Below are 22,099 nucleotides of genomic sequence, written 5' to 3' on the forward strand. Positions count from 1 at the left end.
CGTTCTTTTTCTCGCGATACCTTCATCACGTTCCACCACAAGTGGCTGGACATAGTTCCCCGTGCTGCACAACAGCACCTCATTGCGAATCCATCCTTGTGTTTTCCCTTTCAATTAATTCAAAAAATTTTTTACATTTCCCTGAGATTCCTCTTGGACTTGTGCTTTGTCCAGACATGTGTTGCTTAAAATTTCCAAAGATTTTTTGGCACTTCACGGATATCTCTTTTTGATTTCTTGTTCGGTTGTGCTCTGAAAGCACGCTGACTATGATTGATAGTTTTTTAATGTGTTAATGTATATTTCACGGCCAGAACGTGGTCTGTCTTGGTGACCGTCCGCGTACACTGGAGACGAATGCCACCTTCTTAAAGCGTGCTGCCAGGTGGAGGGCTCAGTGCCCCTCAGTGAGGTCGAGCAGCGGACGGCACGTCTTCTGTGCCCCCTTGGCTCCTCCTGGCTCTTGTTCTAACGACCGCTGAGAGGAGAGTGGTCTGTGCCACCTGCAGATGGGGCTGGATTTCTCTTTCCCGTCCCGGCAGGTTTCGCGTCATACATTCCGAGGCCCGTGGTTTGAGGCCTGATGCTCACCTGTGAGCTGGACACCCTCTCGGAGAGCCCGCCCCTTCGCCGTCACTTGAGGCAGCCTTCATTGGTGGTCTTACTCCTTCTCCTCAAGTCTGTCGAGTCAAGGCGGCTGCTCTGATTCATTTGGGCGCGTGACCAGCCAGGTGCCCTCATCCTCACGCCCGAAACCTACAGGTCTTTGTTTCGACGTGGATTATTGCACACGTGAAACGGGTCGTTTAAAATCCAGTCTGACCGTCTCTACCTTTTAACTGGTGTGTTGAGACGCCTCACTTTCATGTGATCGTTGGCGACGGGATTAAAATTAGAATGTACTGGATGTCTCTTTTGGGGTTTCTTTTACTCCTTTTTCCCTTCTTTTGGTGAATTGAGCATTTTCGGTGATTCTGTTGTATGTCCTCTTGACTTATCACCTTCACATCTTTAAAAGACAGTCGGTGGCTCTCCTAGGGCTTACCAATCAGTGTTAAGTTCATCAGAGCCCACCTTCAACCAGCCCTCGGCCACTTCACATTCCGTGTAAGGACTTTTCAGAGAGGTTCTCCTAATTCCTTCCGCCCATCCTTCCTGATGCTAAGGGTGTGGCCTTAAAAAGAAACAAGTAAAATAAAATAAAATAAAGAAGTAAGGGGGGGGGAGTTTATCTTAGCTTCGTTTCTTACAATTTTGTACTCTATTTTTTCGTGAAGAGATCATATTCTTTTTTCGTGTTCGTGTGTCTTTTTAGAGCCGCACACGTGGTACACGGAAGTTCCCAGGCTAGGGGTCAAACTGGAGCTGCAGCTGCCAGCCTACACCACGGCCACAGCAACCAGATCCAAGCCGAGTCTGCAACTTACACCACAGCTCACGGCAACACCAGGTCCTTAACCCACGGAGCGAGGCCAGGGATTGAACCCACGTCCTCACGGGTGCCAGTCGGATCATTACTGCTGAGCCACGAGGGGACCTCCCTCAGCCTCCTTCTGGCTGATGACCACCATTCATCAGTGCCTGTAGAGCAAGGATGCCGGCAATCCCCTCCAGTAGTTCTTGTCCCGAGATAGTCTTTTTTTAATCTTTAGTTTTAAAAAGCTGTTTCCACTGGTATAGAACTCTGAATTAGCCCTTGTTCTTAGTGTAATAAAATTTAAAAAACCACATCTTTTCTTTTCAGGCCTGTAAAGACATCACTTCATCGGCATCCGGCTTGCCTAGTTTCTGATGGGAATTCCGCTATAACTCTTCTCTTTGTTTCTCTGTACGTAGCGCATCTTTTTTTTTCCTCTGCCTTAAGAGTTGTTTTTTTCCTCAGCAGCTTGGGGATGTTGTGTGCTTGGGGTTGGTTGTTTGGTCCGTTTGTCTGGCTGACTCTGGGGTATTTATCCTGATGTCCTCGCTCTGTGCTTCTTGGGTCTATGGTTTGGGGTCTGTCATTAATCTTGGGAAACGTTTGGCTGCTTTTCTTCCGGTATTTCCTCGGCCCCTCCCTCCCTCTCTTCCTGGGATTCCGGTTTGTGGACACTAGGCTGACACTGTCCCAAGCTCTGGGACGCACAGGCCTTCTTTCTTCAGTCCTTTGTCTCTCTGTGTTTCCATCTGGATAATCCCTGTGGAGCTACTTTCAGACGCAAGGATTCTTTCCTTGGCTGCACTGAGTTTATGGACCAGCTCATCAAAACCATCCTCCAGCTGGTTACTGTGCTTTTCTTCTTTTTTCTTTCTTTCTTTTTTTTTTTTTCCTTTTTTTTAGGGCTGCACCTGCAGCATATGGAGGTTCCCGGGCCAGGGGTTGAATCAGAGCTACAACTGCTGGTCTACACTACAGACACAGCAACACAGGATTGGAGCCATGCCTGCGACCTACACCACAGCTCACAGCCACGCCAGATCCTTAATCCACTGAGCGAGGCCGGGGATCAAACCTACAACCTCACAGGTTCCTAGTCGGATTCGTTTCTGCCGTGCCACAATGGGAACTCCTCCTGTGCTTCTCCTTCTTGGCCTTACCCACTTGATTCTGTTTCACTGTTTCCACCTGGTTTCAAGGCAGTACATTATTTTCTTTTTTTTGTCTTTTTTTTTTTTTTTTTGCTATTTCTTGGGCCGCTCCCGCGGCATATGGAGATTCCCAGGCTAGGGGTCGAATTGGACCTGTAGCCGCTGGCCTACGCCAGAGCCAGAGCAACTCGGGATCCGAGCCGCGTCTGCAACCTACACCACAGCTCACGGCAACACCGGATCGTTAACCCACTGAGCAAGGGCAGGGACCGAACCCGCAACCTCATGGTTCCTAGTCGGATTCATTAACCACTGCGCCACGACGGGAACTCCGGCAGTACATTATTTTAAGCAAATGACAAAACAGCTTAAGTCTCGGTAATGGGGGGTCCGCTGAGTAAGGGTCTCCATGGAGCACACGGGCTGTTGTCACTGAGCCCACGCGGACTCGCTGGGGTGGAAAGAGCTGGCATGTGATAAAGCCAGGGTTAGAACCATGAGCATCAGCTCGCAGATGTTCTTAAAATTTCACAAGGCAACGTTCTGCCTTTCTAGAGCAGCAGGTGATAAAATGCAGAAGTGGGACAGTGACGGGACAGACCTGGCAGGAGACGGGAGTTCAGGGCGGGGTGGGGGGCTGTTCGTAACATTTGGGGGTTTTGCTGTCACTGAGCTGGTCGTACATCTTGCACGAGCTCTCCGTCCGACTGGGGTGAGGAAGGGCGAGAGCGGGGCCGCTGGAACGTGGCTGCTGCGTTGGGTTCACGTCGGTCCCACCCTGCAGGTTCCACCTGGGGCTCCAGGGTCACTCTTGAGAAGAAGCCTTTGAAACGCTCGCCTCGCTGAAAGATGCCTTCCTTCCTTCTGTTCTGCGGTGATCAAAGCAAAGACGCCGGTGGGAGGGAGTGTGTGGGGGTGTGGGGGTGGAGGGATGGGAGGTGGGTGGAGGGGTGTGTGGGTGTGTGTGTGTGCTATGATGGGTGGGGGGTGGAGGTGTGTGTGTGTGTGCTGTGGTGGGGGGGTGGGGGGTATGAGGGGGCAGGGGTGTTAATGGGGTGTGTCTGTGTGGTGGGGGGGGTGCTGAATCCTGGAAAGAAGTGGGGAGGCCACAAGCAAATGCCTGAACAAGCAAACAGACCACAGAGCGGGCAGATGCGCAGGGAAGGCTCCTCAGACAAGCAAACGAGCCGGGGGGTGGGGGGGAGCTGGGCGGCTGCTGGGTGGTGGGTGCTCTGGCCCGGCCGTCAGGCTGGGGTCTGCGCGCACGGACGGTGGGGCCGTGGGGGGAAGACAAAAGGCCACCCTGGCTGAGTGGGGTCAGGGGGGGAGTCCGGGCTGGAAGTGCACTACTGCTGACCTGGAACCGAACAGACCCGGGCGGCCGGCGGCGCTGGGGGCGCGCGTGGCCGTGGCTGGGGCTTGGTTTGCGGAGCGGAGGCGTCTGTCCGCCCGGGCGCGGGGGCGGGCGCGCCACGTCGAGTCCCTGTGCGAAGGGGGCGGCGTCCTCGCCGCTGCCGCGGGGAAGGAAGGGGTTGGGGTGGGCCGTCGGGGCGGGAAGGCTGCCAGGCGGCTTCCTTCCCCCGTGAGTTGCCCACATGCGTTTCCTTCACCTTGATGCGCGTCTCTGGGGACGCGGCGGGTCCTCAAGACAGAGAATGTTCTGGGCGGTTAGACGATGCCCTTGAGACCTCGGGGAGCCCTCCCTTCCCCCCGTGACTCAACGCGAGTGGAGGCGTTTCCGCGCAGTCGTGAACCGAGGAAGCGGCAGCCCGGGAAAGCATGTGAGCTTCTGCTGCGGACCTTTGCCCGTCGCTCCTAACAGCCCCCCCCCCCCCCCCCCCCGCTCCCCGAGCAAGGGTATTTCCTGCCGTGTCACCGCGGGCACTCGCGCTGTGGGACGTGGATTCTTTGTGGGGACATAATATTCCACCTCCTGTACATCTTTCGCCCGCTGCTTCCAAATTCTGCGCTGACAGACAAGCCCGCCGCGGGGACGGCTCCTTGGTCTGTCCTGCCGCTGTGTTTGGGCTGCGGCTGGAGGCTGACATCCCGGCGGGGCGGAGGGCGGGTTGGGATCCGCAGGCTGCCAGAGTCGGTGGCAATTTCCACAGGTGATTATGGAGCAGCCCCCAGAGGCAGGCGGCCGCCACCCAGGAGCTGCAGGTGCCAACACAGAAGAGATAAAGCTCCCGCTCTGGGCTGCCTGAACCAGGAGCGGCTGCTGCGCGGCCAGCAAGCTCAGAACCAACAAATACAGACCCTCACTCAGGTAGTGGGAAGTGGGGTGGGCAGAGCCCAAGGGACACCAGAGGCAGGTCCGGGGATGGGGGCCCACGCAGCCTCAGGCCTCCGCTGCTCTGACGCGGTGGAGGGACCAGGCCTGGGACCTGCGGTGTGCGAGCGTGTGCAGCCAGATACCCACTGTGCTTTTCACGGCCCCTCCACCTACCACATCCTTTTCTGATGAAAAGTTCCTTTTGTAGCAGAGCAAGCCCTGGTGCGGTGCGGAAGGTGGAGGGGGGGACGGGAACAGCCTGGGCAGAGGTCGGATGCCCTGGCCTCTCCTTGGCCCTGGCCTCACCCGGGGCACCTGGCCGTGCGGCCCCTGTCCTGTGCGCCCCCCATTCCCTGCACAAGCCCACAACTTCCACCCAGGATACGCCCACGACCCCGCCCCCGACTTCGGGGGTCCCGGGTACTTTAGGAAAACCCCGCTGGGTTTAAAACACAAGCGAAGGCCGTGGCCCCTGTGGGTGGGTGGAGGTCAATCATGCACCCTGGGCCTGCCTCCTGGTCACCGCTGGCTGGGTGGCAGGGAGACCCCAGCCCTGGGCTTCACCAAGGGGCCGAGCCCAGCACGTTGGGTCATCCATCTGTCACTTCTCCCTGCGGAAGGAGCCGTGGGACCCACAGCCATGGAGACGGTTGAGAAAGAACAGAAGGGACAGAAGAAAGAGGCCAGAGCCCCCGCTCAGGCTGTTCCCCGAGTTCTCTGGAACTCCTCTCACCGCACAAACGCGCCACGTGCCCCAGCCCCCTCCTGCTGCCCGGCCTGCGCTCCAAGGCCCCCACCCAGCTGGGCTCTTTCCTTGGGGCATTTGATTTGGGTCTGTCTCTCCTGGAGCGCGGGGGTCCCTGCACCTATCTGTGCCTGGGCACCCCTGCTGGGGTCCTAGTGTTGTGGGGCACAGCCCAGGGCCACCCAGTGGTATCTGAGGCTGATTTTTCTTTGCTTGAGTCTTTAGTTTTAAAAGTATGGTGCTTAGGGCTGACGGCTCTAGGGACACGTCTATATTCATTAGATCAACAAAGTTTACCTAACGGTGCCAGACACCTTCATAGCAAATATTTTCCAGTTCACGAGAACCTGAACATCCTTTGGGCCAGTTTCTCTCTCTTTCTCATCTGTGCCCACAACTTGAGGAAGTGCCTGGGCCAGGGCTCAAACCTGTGCCACAGCAGCAACTCGCGCCACAGATCCTTAACCCGCTGAGCCACCAGGGAATTCCTGCTTGTCTTTAGTTGGTTTTTTTTTTTTTTTTGCAGTCATCACACAGCAAACTTGTGTATAGAAAGGGAAAAATGAAACTCTAGGAAGAAAAGGACGAAAGAGCCATGGGGCTTGTGGCGCCACACAGCAATGAGTCTGTGATAAGACATTCAGTAAAAAAAGGCACAAAATACACTTTTTCACAGCTGTAAGCTCAGCAGTCATAAGCATTTCAGAGTCAAAAGTCTTGGTTTTGTATTTTTTGTTGTTGTGGCACTTTTCTTCCTTTTTCTTTTTAAGGCCGCACCTGCAGCATATGGAAGTTCCCGGGCTAGAGGTCGAATTGGAGCTGCAGCTGCCGGCCTACACTGCAGCCACAGCAATGCTGGATCCTTAACCTGCTCATCGAGGCCCGGGATCAAACCGGCATCCTCATGGATACAAGCTGTGAGACCCATGGCTGTGGAGACGGTTGGGATACCAGCCAGGTTCTTAAGCTGCTGAGACACAGCGGGCACGCCAACGTAGCACTGTTCATTACACAGAGTCCTTGAAGCCATCTCTTCGTGCAAAGCCCACAAAGGTGGGCTCAGCCCTGCTGGGGGGCAGGGGAGGCTTTCAACTGGAGCGAGGACAGAGGAGGTAAACCCCAGACCCGCGGGGCAGGGACATAGCATCAGCATCCCTGCTCCGGCCTCTGCCTCCCAGAACCCCAGTCAGGCCTGGTGGGGTGGGTGGAAGCAGGACACGCCTGGAGGGCCGGTGAGATGGAGGAGGTCAAAGAGCCCCCCAAACATCAGATTCTTCCACCTGCACAGGGCCCCAGGGACAGCTGGACGGAGGGGCCACGAGCCAAAGAAGGGATGTTGTCAGGAGCCAGCACATGCCTGTCACACACATGGTCACACCACACACACAGGTGCAGGAATGCACTGAAACCAAACAGGACCCTGCAGGGCCCCCCAGGTCCAAAGGCTTCTCCCTGGCCCCCTTCCTGTTTGGAGAAAAGCTGTGACCTCCTAGCCCATCCCTGAGTTCCAAAGAGGCACAAGAAGTTAACAATTAGAGCAGTGAGAGAGGGCAGAACAAAGCAAGAGCAGCCCACCAGGCGCTGATAGCGTGAACAATAGGCAGCCGTAATCCGGTCCTGGCCCCCTCCGGAGACACACAACGCTCCCCGCTTATCTCCGAGCTGTTCTGCAGAAACCAGACCCCCACCCACGCGAGGGTGGTGACAACAGGCTGATGGCTGGCTCGCAGACCCCAGGCTGGTTGGAACCAGAACACGGGTGATTAAGATTCCTGAAACAGGAAGATTTTCTAAGAATGACCTCAGCACCAACCATTCCGAAGAAAGTCCACCAGCTGCGACCTTAGCCCACAGGTTGTCTTCCCGGAAAGCCATCAGGGAGTTTGGGTCTTTTGCGAGAGCGCTGCCTGTCCTCCTTGCTTGGTGCCTGCGACAGTGAACGCTGTACTTTCTTCACGCCAGCCCCGGTTCAGGGGGTTGGCTGCTTTGTCCTGCAAGGATGAGCAAACCTCAGTGCCATGCGGTCATGACACCACAGATACACATGCACACACCACACACGGTCACAGGAACGGCACAGATTCTGCACACACAGATTCACGCACTCTCTTGGACACACCATGGACAGACACACAGCACAGGACGCCACTGCTCCCCCAACACATGCAACGCAAAATTTCATTTCTATTCAGTGCTATTCTCTTTCATTTCAAAACACTGTGGCCGCAATCCCTTAAGTGGCTTTCCTCACTGTGGACCACGAACCTCCTTTTCTTTTCTTTTCTTTTTGGCCTTTTGGGGCCACACTTGGGGCAGATGGAGATTTCCAGGCTAGGGGTTGAATAGGAGCTGCAGCCACAGGCCTACGCCACAGCCACAGCAAAGTGGGATCCGAGGTGCTTCTGTGACCTAGACCACAGCTCACGGCAACACCGGATCCTTTACCCACTGAGCAAGGCCAGGGATCGAACCCACATCGTCCTGGATACTGGTCGGGTTCATTTCTGCTGAGCCACAGTGGGAACTCTGGCCATGGACACCCTTTTCACCTGACCTGGAGAAGGACGCAGGTTCAAAGGCAGCTGCTGAGGAAGGAGGGAGCAGATGGACAGACACAGCAAGACCGGGCCCAGGGCCCGGGGTGCTGGGCAGCATCGGCCCAGCGTTTGAAGACTAAGGCAGACAGGGCTGGGGGGATGTGATGGGGGGGAATCCTGGCAGGCCCCTCGGTGGTGGTGTGGGTTGTGGATAGCCCGCAGGGGCAGAGGGAGGTGTGGGGCCCGCTGTCAGGAGGGTCCAGCAGAAGCGCTGGCTGGGGCCCCAGGAGGTGGAGGAGCATATGGGTACACGGGAGAGGTGTGTGGAAGGGCTGAGCCAGGCCAGGGGCTGGTCTCCAGGCTGGGAGAGTGTGTGGTCAGTGGTGCCTCGGGGAGCGCCCACCACGATGGCTGGGGAGCCGGTAGGAGAGTGTGCGGAGAGGCCTGAATGGGCAGGTTCTACACTGTAGACACTGCTCAGGGGCCAGGCAGGAGATGAACCCGGATCAGCAGGCGGCAGTGGGGAAGAAGAGGTGAATCCCGGAATCCGGAGCCTCTAGCAGAGTTTCTGAGCCGAGGGCGAGGGCACGGGGACGCCGCGTTGTGCGAAGCGTGAGTGGACCAGGTCCGAGAATTCCAGTCTACGGCCAGAGAATGTGAGGGGCTCCGCTTGCCTGGAGAGGCCTGTGGGTGGTCTGAGGACAGGACCCCTTTCACAGCCTGGAGGAAGGAGCTGGGGCCTGCGGTTAGGCAGGGTGGGGGAGCCCTGGCTGGAGGAAAGGGGAATGCCCAGAAAGAACTCCCAGCGCTGCAGTGGGCCTGGAAGGCTCCGATGAGGGGCAGCCGGGCCTCCGGCAGCGGGAGGGGGCCTCCTGGGCCAGGTCTTGGGGGCAGGCTTCGTGGGGTGTAGGCCTGTCTACAGGGAGCCTTGCCAGGGGCATGGAAAGAGCAGGCATCCTGGTCCCCAAGCTGGGGGAGAAGCCAAGGCCTGAGAGGCAGCCACCACGGGCCAGCGCGCCCAGGAGGAACGTCTTTGTTCAAATCGCCCGCCTTCCCGCGGCCCTTATCAGACTCGGGGCCTGAGGACGAATCCCCTGGATAGGGTCACCTTCCAGATAAACGCCGGACTGGACGCACTGCGTGTACCTGGACCTTGCTTGGGGTTGCAGCACCGACCCCACGTGCTGCCTTGGGGACCCGCAGGGAGCAGCTCCTCCCGAGCCCGGGCGGCGGGCGGGCCATGCTGCCTGGGGACTGAAACGCGGCTGCAGCGCAGCGGTGCTAGAACCTGGGGAGCAGCCGGTGACCGGGTTCCGGGTCCGCCCTCGCTCTGCGCAGCCTGGAAGCGGCGCTCCGGGCCCGACGCGGCGCGCCCCGCCCGGCCCCCGCAGCCTGCTCCGCGCGGGGCCCTGCCCCCTGCCCGGCCCCCTTCCCGCCCAGAGCCCTGGCCCCGCCCCTCGCCCCGCCCCGCCCCGCCCCCGAGCCCCTGGCCCGCTCGCCCCGCCCCCCCGATCAGCCCCGCCCCCGCCCGCCCCCCCGCCTCCCCGCCTGGCCCCGGCTGCGGCCAGAGCCCGGCTGGCCGAGCGGGTGCACCGCGGCGGAGGGCGCAGCATCCCGCGGCACAGTCCGTCCGGCCCGCCGAGCATGGCGCCGAGGTGCGGGCCGCGCCGGGCCGCGGACGGGCGCGGGCAGCGGGGTCGCACCGGCGGGGAACGCAGGCGCACGCAGCGCTCTAACTTGTGCTCTGTGCCCGCAGGTGGCCTCGGCTGCAGCCGCGGCGGCGGCGCCTCCGGGACTTGCTCGCCGCCCTGATCGTGCTGCTCGGAGTCCGCGCGGCGTCCGCAGAGCCAGGTAAGACCAGCGGAGACGCAAGCGTGCTTGCGCCAGGCCCGCCCGACTCCGGCCGCCCTTCGTACGGGTCTCCCGCCAGTCCCAGGGGACGACGGCCTCTCCCCAGCCCGTCTCGGCTTTGGTCCCGAGAGTCGGCCCAGGCTCCAACCACGCGCGCAGGTGGCCCGCGGGCGGTGGTCAGAGGGGGGACGACGTCGAGCTGGGGCTGCCTGTCCCGAGTGTCCCGCGACGGCCATTCATTCCTCGATTCAGGGGTTCGCGCCACCTGGGCGCGCCGCGGGGCCCGGGGAGCGGGCCGGGCTGGGGATGGTGCGGGCCGGCGGTGTCCTGAGTCCCTCGTGTCGCGACCCAACTTCGGCAGCTCCGTGCGGAAGTTGGTGCTCTCGGCGGACAAAGTTGCCGGCTGAGGGAGGGCCAGCGAGGCCCCGAGGCTGAGGTCGTGGTGGCGGCTGCTACACGCGCGGTGGCTCCGAGACGCCCGGGCATCCACTGCCGCGCCCCCCACCCCCACCCCCGGCCTGTGTCACAGCCGTCGGCTTCTTTCCTCCCAGCGCTGAGCGGCCGCAGTGGATCGCGCCTTTGAGCCCGGACGTGACCGCGCGTGAAGTCCGCCAGGTCTCCGGGGAGGACAGTTCAGGGCCAGCGCAGCCGTGTAGTTTCCAACCTGTTGAGGCAAAGCTGCCCAGGTTTCCCCAGAGCCTGCTTTTGTGCGCCGCCCCGGTCGCCAGGCCTCTGTCCCCTCACCCGCCTCGGTGTCGGGTTGCGCGCGGTTCCCTTTGATGCGGCCAAGCGCTGCGCGCAGCGGGGAGAACAATGCGCAGACGTCCGTTGTTTGGCCGGCGCCGCTGGCCGCTTTTCCCGCGTGGACCGCAGACTGTGCTCCGGAGGGCCGCTCCGGCCTCGCGTTTAAAACTCCCCTCGTGCCACCAGCTGCTGGGACCCGGTTCCTAACCACGCGGCTGCTCAGTCTTACCAACAGGCCCAACAAAGGCCCGGGAGGGGCTGGCACCGGATGCCAGAGCCGAGAGGGGTAGCCGCTGCCCCCAAGGAGCGGGGTGATTTGTGCCCGGCGGAGCTGTGACATTTGCCTCAGGCAGCCAGCTCCTCGCGGCCAGAATGAATGTTGATGTGGTCACCCCAGCAGCCACACACCTGCTTGGCACAGCTGGCGGGAAAGGGGGGACATGCCTGGAGGAAGTGGCTCTAGGGAGAGAGGGATAATTTGTGTCCTGGTTCCAGTCGGCTTAGCCACCAGGTTAAATAGCAGCACAGACCTTTTAAAAAGTAACTACCTCATAAATAGATCTGCTGAAAGCCCCTGTTTGTAGAGGAGCAGATAATTCCTCATGTGTTTGTGTTAAGCCTGGGGACATTCAGGGTTGGGCGGGTTCTGCTGTCCCCTGGGTTCCTGGGGTTCTTATGACCGCCAGGCCCACTTCATTAGCGATGGCTTCAGGGGCCGCCCTGCAGACGGCTGCACCCACAGGGCACAGACCTGGGCTCCATGTGCAGGAATCTGTGAGCCCGAAGCCTCTTTTATAATCATGTCTTGTCGGGAAAGCGTGGAGCCTCTGCACCCCGGCTTCTGAGACGGGGCTCAAGGTGAAGGAGTGATGGGGGCTGACTTCCAGCCTCAGAGAAGAAAACTAAAATGGTTTGCCAGGGAGTTTTGGTAAGATGAAATCTCTTAGGGTTCAAGTTCGTGCAGACTCCCCAGGCAGCAGGTGGGGCAGTGACAGCTCGAGTCGTGGAGTGTTTTATCTTCCGTCCTGCCACGTGGCTGCGGTGGGGGTTTGCTGGAGTCGCTGGCCCCCTGGAAGAAAGGAGGCCCTTTCCTGGGTGCCTGATGGAATTCGGCTCTCGCTGTTCCCTGGAGGTTGAAGCAGGAAGTGGGCTCAGCGGGATCGTGGGCCGCCGCCCCTCCCCCTGCGCTGGGAGGACGCCGCCTTCGCTCCCTGCTGGGACCACGGCCCCTTGGGATGGGGTCATAATTGCCCCACCAGACTCGGTCGGAGACGAGCACGTGGGTGTGAAATCCTGACTTAGCAGGAGCTCCGTGTGTCCTGGAGACCCTTTCTAATGACCCCTGGGAATCAAGGGCTTAAGCCCCTTTGGCCGATTTGCACATTTTTTGACCCCCAGCAAGGCGTTTTTCCACATCCGTGTCTGTGCTGCACTGACTCAAAGTCTTTGCCTTTGTGTTTAAGGCCTGACCGCTGGGGTTCGGATGCTCCGGGGTGGCGCGTGCTCTGCCGTAACCAGAGACCCTGGCTGAGCCGGGCCTCGTGAGCCCAGAGGCTCAGGGCTGCCCGCGGCCCCCCTCCTGGTGGAGGGGCGGTTCACACTGCCAAAGCCGCCGCCTGCGGCAGGCCAGTGGGCATTTGCAAGGTGCCTGGGCCACAGCAGGAGCCTAGGCTTCCAGTCTTGCCTCTGGCCTCGCCCACCCGTGACCTCGGCCTCAGGCCGGGTCAGCCCCCACCCCGCCCCGCGGGTCCCTCCGTCCCCACTGGGACCTCCTGGTGCAGGGCCCGTCTGCCTTGGGGGGGGGGGCTTGTCCGAGCCATAGCCAAGGCCTGGGGGTGTCTGTCCCTTCCCAGGGCTCCCCGGGGGAGGGGCCTCGGCTGGGGGACAAGCTCTTGTCGAGTGGGCGTCTTTCTAGGGGCAGCTGTCGAGGCTCCAGGGTTCAGGAGCAGGACCTCTAAGACAGTTTTGAATTTCAGCAAAACTTGTTTTTCAAGGCTCTTCTGGTTTCCTTTAAAGGGAGGAGGAGGGGAAAGTCCCTGCAAGGAAACCTAGAAGGAGAGAAACCGACTCTGTCCAGAGCTGGGGGGGCCTGAGAGCCTGGCCCCCTGCCCTGCCTCACCCTCAGAATACAGGCTCCCACGTGCTGCCTCATGTGTGCACACTCGCCTTCTCGCCGCCATGCAGCCCTGGTCCAGGCGGGGACCCCCAGGTGCCCGTGAGGGCCGGGGCTCAGCGGTCACTCGAATCTCAGCTCCGCTTGGAGGCCGTGGGTTATCGGTCACCGGAGAGAAAGCCGTGAGACGGAGGCCTCCCCCCCAGAACCCCGCTGGCCGAGCGGAGCTGACTGGTGTCGCGGTAGGTGGATGTGCTGCAGGAGACACGTGACACTACCTGAAACCTGATGCTGTTGGCAAGGCGGGGTCACGTTATTGGGAAAATTAAAATACGTGTTTGCTGTGCTCCTAAGATGATGGTATTTGGTGGTTTGACAGCAGCGGCCCAGGAAGACAGTGGGAACCGTTGAGGGGTGGTGTCTGCGGTGACCTTGGGGCCCCCGCAGCTCTGCCAGCTCATGTGGCTCCTCCCACCTCCCACCCGACGGCTGAGGGGCTGGGGCGAGGGGCTGGGGCGAGCCGTCTGCCAGGCCCAGCTCCTCTCCCAGAACCCTGGGTCTCCGAGTCCCCACCTTGCGCCACCCTCGAAGACTGGCCATTGAGGGGTGTGGGCACTGGCCAGGGGACTCCCTCTGACTCCGGCACTGGGGGGGTGGGCTCTGGCCTGGGAGCTCCCTCTGACCCTGGCACTGGGCGGTGGGCCCTGGCCTGGGGGCTCCCTCTGACCCCGGCATTGGGGGGGGTGGGCCCTGGCCTGGGGGCTCCCTCTGACCCCGGCATTGGGGGGTGGGTGCTGGCCAGGGGAGCTCCCTCTGACTCTGGCATTGTGGGGGTGGGCGCTGGCCTGGGAGCTCCCTCTGACCCTGGCACTGGGCGGGTGGGCACTGGCCTGGGGGCTCCCTCTGACCCCGGCATTGGGGGGGTGGACGCTGGCCTGGGGGCTCCCTCTGACCCCGGCATTGGGGGGTGGACGCTGGCCTGGTGGGGGTGGTGGGCTCCCTCTGACCTGGGTAGCGGCTCCTCCTTGGCCTGGGTGCCCAGAGCTCCACACAGTTTCCCGTACATGAAGTGCCTGGTGTTGATGGCACACATGTCTCCACACGCGCCTGTGACCGCGTGGGGTTCACTGCGTCGAGCAGACGGACGGGACGTGCGCGTGCAGGGAGCCCTTGGGCCCTGCTCCCCAGCAGCGCCGGCGCCGGTGGGGTGTGGCGGAGGGATGCGGGCCGGCCCGTTTGGGATCCGGGGTCTGGGCCGCGCAGCACGGCTCTCAGGAGGAGCGTTAGATCACGGCTGCGCTGAGTCAGACGAAATTTGGAGGCCGCGGGGCCGTGTCTGTGCTCCGCCCGCCCGCTGCCTGCAGGGGCGCGTCGGCCCCAGCCCCCACCGGCCGGCAGGAGGCAAGCCCCGACACGGGTCCCAGCTGCCTTCAGGGACGGCCCCTGCCAGGAGGGCCTGCTCCCAGGCCGCGCATCTTTCTGGAAATCCGTGCCGCAGACAGGGTCGCTCCAGGGCCGACCCCCTGTGCCAAAGCCAGCAGGACAGGGCGGGGCACCCAGCGCAGACCTGGGGTGGCAGATGGGGCTCTGGGCCAGCCCTGGTTTCTGGAAGACGGGGGGGGGGGGGTGTGTGCTCTGCGGTTGGTCCCGCTGCCCCGGGCCCGGGCCGTGGGTCAGAGTTGACATTGACATTTACAGGGTGCTTCCTCGAAAAGGATGTGAGACCAGAGCAAAAGCTGGGAACGGGACTGCCAGGTGACGGGGTGAGGGCTGGGGGGAGAGCCGGTGGTGGCTTTCAGTGGCGGAGCCTGGGTGTGAACCGCAGAGGCCGCGTGCTGTCGGCGGATTGGTTTGGGCGGTTTTCATGAGCCCGGACTGAACACCCGCAGAGATCACGTCTTATTCATTAATTTTTCTTTGTGCAGCCGTCCTTTTAACTTTGGTCTGCAGCACTCTTTTTTGTACTGCTCTTTCGAGTGGATTCAGAACCGGGCACAGACGGGCCTCCTTGGTTTGAATCCAAGCTCAGAAATTCTGGAGATAGTACCAGGCTCTGGCAGTTGGGTCTCCCATTTGCACAGAACCAGCTGGTGGGGGCTGGTCTCCGTGAGTGGGGGACCGGCCTTCTGCTCTGGGGACACTTGACCTGAGGAGAAAGCAGTAGCCTGGAGGGCACGTCCCAGCAAAGCTGCACCTGCGCCCACGGGGCGCAGGGGGTGGGGAGTGAGGGTCTCTTGCCCCAGGACGTTCCAGCTGCCAGGAGAGCAGGAGGTTGGATGCAACGCTGCGGGGACCTGGGTCAGAGGCCCCATGGCCCCCCGGGTGCAGGGACAGCTCTTCTCCACGTTTCTGTTGGGGCCACCTGGGGACTCCATCTCCAAGGAATCCAGATACTGTGGCTTTGACGGGAGGGGCTTTGGCCCCGCCCTGGGCTGCGGGGAGGGCGGGGCTGTGGGAGGGGAGGAGGGCAATGTTCCAGGACCCTCTGGGGACCCAGCAGGGACATAGGGCTCCCAGTGGGCCGGCGGCCGGACAGGCGTGGGGAGGACGGGTACCGGCTGAGCTCCCTTGTTGCGGACCAGGCAGGTGGTCAGGAAGCCAGGGTCTCAGGCGGGGCCTGCGAGGTTTCGAGCAGTGGCCGGGGGAGGGGGGAGCCCAGCCACCTGGCCTCTGGCCCATTGCCTTCCTCATTCCTGAGTCATTTTTGAGTGCTTTTTGTGTGTGCAGCCTGCTGGCTGTGACCAGGAGGGTGACGGGGGCGTGTCCCTGGTTGAGGGGTGACTGGGGGCAGCCAGGCCCTGTCTCCACGCTGGGGCCTGGGGTCCCGGCCTCGGGAGGCCCCTCGGCCAGAGCGGGGGCCGCGTGGGCGGGTTGGGGCAGGGGCTGTGGTTGGGACCTCTGGGAGGGCCTGGGCCTCCCTCCAGATGGACAGCAGCTTCGCGCAGCTCTTCCGCCCAGTCCGCCAGGCGGGGCAGTTGCTCTCAAAGCCCCGCTGACCTGAGAGACAAGCAGCGCCATCTGGGCGTCCGCGCCGTCGGTTTTCGGTGGCGCGGTTTTCCTCGGTCAGCCCGTGGTCTCCCGTCGCTCTGAGGACCGCCCCTGTCCCAGCACTGTCTTCGCCGTCGTCACGTCTGCCCACTGTGTCACCTCGAGGGGGGCGTCTGTTCTAGTTTGTAGGCAGGCTTACTTGGGGATGTTGAATTTTTTAAAGCAGGGAGTGAGTGTCTTTTCCCCTCACTGTCACGGCCTGTTTCATCAGAGGTGGGGCGCACCTGAAGGTCGGGGCTCAGGAGCGGGGGGGAGGCTCCTCTGCGCCCCCGGGGTGCTGGGGGGTGGGGAGAATTCCCCGAGGGGGCTGTGCGAGGCCATGTGCTCCCCCAGCCGTACCTCCTTTACTCGGCTGGGTGGGTGTGGGGTTGGGGCTGGTTCTTGTAGAAAACACGTATGGAGTCGCTGCATCGTGGCGCGGTCTGGCCGGCACGTTGCGGTCGTGGATGTGACCCTGTCTCCTGTGAGCGTTGAGAGCCTGGCCTCCAGGTTCTTGCTCCAGCTCTGCTTCCACGGGCTGTGCGACCTTGGGCAGGTTACGCACCCTCTCGGAGCCCCTGCCTGTGGTCTGTGCATTGGGGAGGGCAGTGGGCCTCTGTGGGACTGAACAGGACCTTCCTGCGGGGCAGTGGGGTGCGTCCTGACAGCCCCTCGTTGGCCTCTGGGGACACCATGTCGGGAACGGCCCGAGCCAGCCGCCGGAGCCGGGCTGGAAGGAGGGCCTGGCGCGCACGGAGAGCAGGAAGTGGGTCCACGTGACAGGGACGCGGTTTCTGGGCTTCTTACTTGGCCGGGGCCGTGCCTGCTGGAATGATCATCTGTATGAGACAAAGCAGCCCACTCCCTCCCGAGGCCCGAGGCCCTCCCGGTGTTCTGGGCCCGCTGCCGGCGCGGTCACGCCCACCCACGCGTCCTGCGGGGGAGTCCGGGGAGCACGGACCTGCCTCTGCGCGTTGGGTCTTGTTACAAGGCTGCTGCATTTTGCAAACCTCTCCCGCTGATTCCACGGGGCCTCTTGTTCTCTGTGAGCCAGGGCGGTTCCAGGGGTCCTGGACGGGCCCCGTCTGCGCGGGACTCTGGGCTCAGCCTGGGGCGGTGCTCTCGGGAGGAGCTTGCTGTTGGGAAGAGGACACCAGGCAGACAGTGTCCCTTCTGTCCTGTCTCCGCCTTCCGACCAGAGCAATGGGGTGGGGGCTCCCTCAATGCCGACCTTGGGGCTCCCACCAGGTCCTGAGGCCCCTCCAGCTGCCCCACCCCAGGGCCACCAGGCCCCGCCCTCCATGGCCTCCCTTCCCCTCATGCGGGGCCCATGGGCTATAAAGGCAGCCCCCCAGGAGAGGGTGAAGGGCCTGGGACGGGACGGAACGGGGTGGGGTGGGGGTATCAGTGCCCTGTGGAACCAGCCCATTGACGGAGCCGGGAGGTGCTTTTCCTCCAGTAAATAATTCTTTCAACTGCACTGCCTCCCGCCTCCCCGGGCGTGGCCGCACCCGGCCCGAGCCCTCCCTGCTCCGTGGCCTCTCCATCCCCGGGGTCGGGGGATGAGGACGGCCCTTCCCGAGCCCAGTTGCCCCTCCAGGGCCCGGCCCTTCTGCCCGCTTCGAGCTTCTGGCCGTCGCGTTGCTCATCTCCTCGGTCCCGAGGCTGACCTGCCTCATGCTGTGGGGCTGTGACGTGCCCATGCCAGCAGGCAGAGTTGGCAGTGAGCTCTGCTTCTTGGCCTGGTCCCCCGTGCCACTTCATCAGTGTCCTTGGGGCAGCCAGGACCTTCCTGTTTGCTGGCGAAATAAGCCTCCATCCCCAGGGCACTCAGGCCCAGCCGGAGCCCACTCGAGCCTGCGAGCATTGCTCGTCACGCTTCAGATCCCTACTTGTGGAAACAGTTAAGAGCCGTGGGGGGTTGGAGACCAGAGAGAAAAATCGGACAACACAATCGGACAGTCATTGTGGGGAAATCTGACACCTGAGACAGACCCGGGCTGCCTCCTGCCACTGCTCCCGCTGCGATCAGTGGCAGGAGAGGGAGCGAGGCAGGGAGGGAGACACGGCCGACAGGGAGCTGGGCTTCGAAGCGCCCGACGTCCCCCCGCTTGGGAACCTAGACAAAAATCTCCCACTTTGCCTTTGCTTCTGGTGGCGCCTTGTGATCTGCAGACGCGGGGACGCTGCCTTACATGGTAAGAAGGACCTCGCGGAGGGGATTAAGGCTCTAGAGCAGGGGAGAGGATGCTGGGTCAGCCAGGTGGGCCCCACCGCAATCCTAGGGTCCTGATGAGGGGTGGACGGCGGCCGGAGGGAGGCCAGAACCAGGAGATGGAGGCGCAAGTCGAGGCAGAGGCGGGACCCGGCAGGAAGGGGCTGTGGGCAGGGGCGCCGGCGGCTTCTAGACGCTGACCAAGGAGAGGACGCGGTCGTGCTGACTCCCACCCCGGGGCTGGAAGGGCACACGCGGGCACACACGTGGGCTGTTACAGCCCCGACTTTGTGGCCCTTTGCTCCAGTGGCCGCAGGACACTGTCCAGGGTGTGGTTGGATCCCTGGATGCGGCAGAGTCGCGGTAGCGGTAAACCCTCTCATTTCTAAAGGATTTGCTGCTTCTCGTGACGTGGTTGAAGGTCTTGGGACCCCCACCCCGTGCAGTGCCCCTGGAATGCCCTTCCGGACCCCGAAACCCGGGGGCCGACTTTCCATCCTGGGCTCCAGCACCCCTGGGCAATGGCCTCTCTGTGGGCAGGTTAGGCGGCCGGTCCTACGGCTCAGGGCTACCTGTTCCCAGGCCCCCAGGGTGGCCTCCTCTTGTCCCCAGGGGCAGCCAAGGGCTCCACCGTGCCAGGGCTGCCTCGGGCCACAGCAGAGGATGGGGAGCTTGGACTGAGGAGAAGGGCAGCCAGACGGAGGGGGCAGGGGTGTGGGAGCCACAGGCACGGGGGGGGGCCTGCGGGGAGGGGACGGGAGGGGGTGCTGTGCCGGGCCCGGTGCCTCCCAGGGCAGGGGCGGGTGTTACGGTCCACAGGTCAGACAGCCACCCACTCTGTTCTATTTTTGGAGAAGGAGGCAAATGACGCCAAAGCACATTCCCAGAAAGCGCCAGTTCTGCCCGGCGCCCCGGCATTGCAGGAAGGTCTCTGTGAAGTGAAGCTAACTGGATGCTGAGCAGGTGGACAGCCCGCAAGGCTTGTCGAACGGACCGTGCGTGTCCCTCCACCACCCAGCTGCTGGGGGCCTTCGGTTCCCTGGGCGCCGGGAGGCTGGAGGCCAGGCTGGCCTCACTTAGGAAAACGGCCAGGCTGGCCAATCAGGAGGCGGCCCCTGACGTGGGAACTACATTTTTGCCTCCAAGGACAGGGTATTGTCACCTCTCCTTTGGCGCCGGTGTCTCTCCGGTCTCACGCATTCGGAGAGAGCAGGGACAGCCAGGCAGGCTCCCGCAGGCCCGGCTCTGTGTCCCCCAGGGGCCAGCACGGAGTCCAGGGCGGAGGGCGGCCAGGAGGGCTGGGGCTGTGCCCAGGACACTCAGGTGTGGTCCCCTCTTGCTCTACCCTCTGACTCTTGGCAGCGGACAGGACCCCCCAGGCCCTCGGGGTCTGCAGGCCATCACAGGATTGGTCAAGGCTGGCCCAACCCACACCCCGTGGTCGCTTCTGGCCAGTGCCTCCAGGGAATCTGGGGGAGGCTGTGGGGCTCCTCCTTGGGGGTGGGGGACAGGGGAGGGGCAGGGCCCCCCTCTGCTCAGCTTCAGAAGTCCAGGGCCTGATGATTCTGGGCGGCAGCGTTTCCGTCCTTTGGGGCCTGGTCGCCCTGGTCTGTTCCGTCCCAGCTGAAGAGCCCGGCTCAGCAGGTCGCAGGCAGGTTGAACTGGGCTTGGAATCCTCGCTTGCTGAGCACAGTGAGTCCTTGAATTCTGCAGCCGGAGCCCCCCTGGCCCGAGGCCCCGCCCCCTTTTCCCTCATTTCCCTGGTGACACATGAACACCCAGGGGGTGAGCATCTCTCGGGAAGGTTCTAGGATGGACGTGAGCCTCCACGCGGGCGTCTCACTCTGCGTTTTTAGATGTTTGGAAGCATCTGACTTGACCTTTGCCCTCCTCTAACAGAAACAATCTGCATCTTTTTTTGTCTTTTTTCCCACCTGCGGTTCATGCAAGTTCCAGGGCCAAGGACTGAACCCAAGCCACAGCAGCGACAATGCCAGGTCCTCAACCTGCTGAGCCACCAGGGAGCTCCTCGTGTCCCTTTCTGAGCAATGAGTTCCTCCTGTTCTCCTGGCTCAGGACATGTGTGTTTGGGGAGCCACTTCTCAAAGAGCAGCTCTCATTACACCCACTTTGTTTTGCACCAAGCACAAGAGTTTCTCACAATTTACCTCCCCAGATATGACGCGTCCCCCCTCGCGCAGTCCCTGTCAAATGTGGGTCATTTAATCTGTTCCGCGGCCTGGGGACCAGCCCAGGGGGTTTGGAAGTTGTTTAGGTGCTTTTTGGGGGCCAAGAATTAACAGCCAGCTTCTGGAGGGGAACGAGTTTCGGCATAGAAACAGCACAATCTCTGGGCCACGCGCTGCCCACAGGCCCTCGCCTGCTCAGGGCGCCCCTGAGACCCAGGGCCCTTTGGGGCGGGGGGCAGCGGAGTTGCGGTGAAGGACACTGCTTCACGTGTACCCATGCCCCGCCGGCCCCGGGGACTGGGGGCGCAGAAATGGAGGCCCCAGGGGTGCAGCTGGGAGGCCTCTTGCTAATTGAGGACGAGGCCCCTGGAGGAAAGGCCCTCTGTGCGTGGCCTGCGGGCCGCCCCACGCTGGTGCCCCCAGGCCCCCGGCAGGTCCCGGTGCCCTCCCACGCAGGGGGCACTGCCAACGACGTGCTCCTTTATTCGCAGTCAGCTCGTGACGCTGTGGTTTGGATCCGGTTATTTCTGGAGGAGGGGGAAGGTCTTGCTGTCTAGACACTAATCCCCCCACGAGCGTCTCTTCCTCGCCGTATCCTGGCAACAGGATTAGGGCTGGCAGGATGGCATTCCCGTGGCCCTGCGAGGGCCAGTCCCCGTCCTCTCATTCTTCAGAACCTTCTGAGCAGTGCTGGGTGTGGGCAGGGAAGGCACACGGAGGCTGCCCTTGGGCCACTGGAGTCAGCAGTGGAACCCCAGTGGAGAGGGAGCCGGGGTTCCGGACCCAGCGGCCTCCGTGGGCAGCTGTGCTGCCAGTGCGGGCCCTGCCCCCAGCCCTTCCCATGGCCCTGTGGCACAGTCCTGCTTTTTCCAGGAGGGGAGGGTGCCGATGGCCCGCCTGTGCCTCTCCGTGGCCCCCACACACCCCCCAGCTGGAGGCTGGCCCCTCTGTGGCCCCCAACGGGCTCCCCGGTGGTGTCCACACTGGCCGCCCCCTCTGTACTGGGTTAGCTGCTGCCTCCATGGGTCTGGCTCAGTGCATTCCAGGCTCCTTGAGGACAGGTGGGCAGGCAGACAGGCTCTAGACTTTGTCCCCAGACGTGTTTGCAGCCCTGAGTTTGGTCGTGCCTTTGGAGAGACGGGGGCCACGTTCAAGGACCACCTGTGCATCGGATCCCAGGAGTGACAGTCGGGGTGGCCGGGCCGAGTCCGCAGGGGTGCAGCAGCAGCGGGATGGGGGCGGGCGGTGAGCTCAGTGAGTGCAGGTCAAGGCCAGTGTGGGGGCAGCAAGGCTGTGCTGAGTAGCAAAGAGCCCGGCTTCCACTCAGAGCCGAGTTCCATGTGGTGCTGGGCCCTCCCCCGTCTGACGGTCCTTTTGGGGCCTCGGTCAGGTGATGCTGCCCCCCGCCCCCGTGCCCTGGCCCCGACGCAGCCCGAGAGGGCGGGCGAGGACACGTACCCAGGACACATGGCCTCGCTCATTCTCTTTCCTGGACGCAAGACTGCGGGTGCGGCCGTGGGCTCTGCACCCCGCCTCCACCAGGCCCCTCCGCTCCTGTTGGGGAGTCCGGTTTGCAGTTAGCGGATTCTGAACGGCTCAAGACGAGGGGCTAGCTTCCCGCCACTGGGCTGATCGGGCCTCCGCTTGATGAGAAACTGTCCCTTCCGCCTGGCGGTTCCTGGAGGCGCCTCCCGCGGGGTCGGAAGCCTTAGGAGGGTGGGGGTGGGCTGGCAGCTGGGTCTTCGCTCCGAGCTGAGTGTACGGGACCCTTCCTGAGTCCGACGGCCCCGGGGCCGGGGGGGTGGGGCGGCCTTGTCTTCTGGGCCCTGGGGGTG

The 22,099-nt window shown here is 62.3% G+C and overlaps 1 protein-coding gene across 2 annotated transcripts in view; it reads left to right on the forward strand.

The window, feature by feature from the left end:
• The first annotated feature begins 9,661 nt into the window (after positions 1 to 9,661).
• Positions 9,662 to 22,099, forward strand: part of COL18A1 (collagen type XVIII alpha 1 chain) — a 75,994-nt gene continuing 63,556 nt past the window's right edge. For both annotated transcript variants that reach the window (XM_047798166.1, XM_047798177.1), the window contains exons 1-2: positions 9,662 to 9,780; positions 9,882 to 9,976. In XM_047798166.1, the coding sequence (XP_047654122.1) occupies positions 9,770 to 9,780; positions 9,882 to 9,976 (106 nt within the window). In that variant the 5' untranslated portion in view covers positions 9,662 to 9,769. The remainder of the gene's footprint in view (positions 9,781 to 9,881; positions 9,977 to 22,099) is intronic.

Source organism: Phacochoerus africanus, chromosome 1 (assembly GCF_016906955.1).
Source record: "Phacochoerus africanus isolate WHEZ1 chromosome 1, ROS_Pafr_v1, whole genome shotgun sequence".
NCBI classification, from domain to species: Eukaryota; Metazoa; Chordata; class Mammalia; order Artiodactyla; family Suidae; genus Phacochoerus; species Phacochoerus africanus.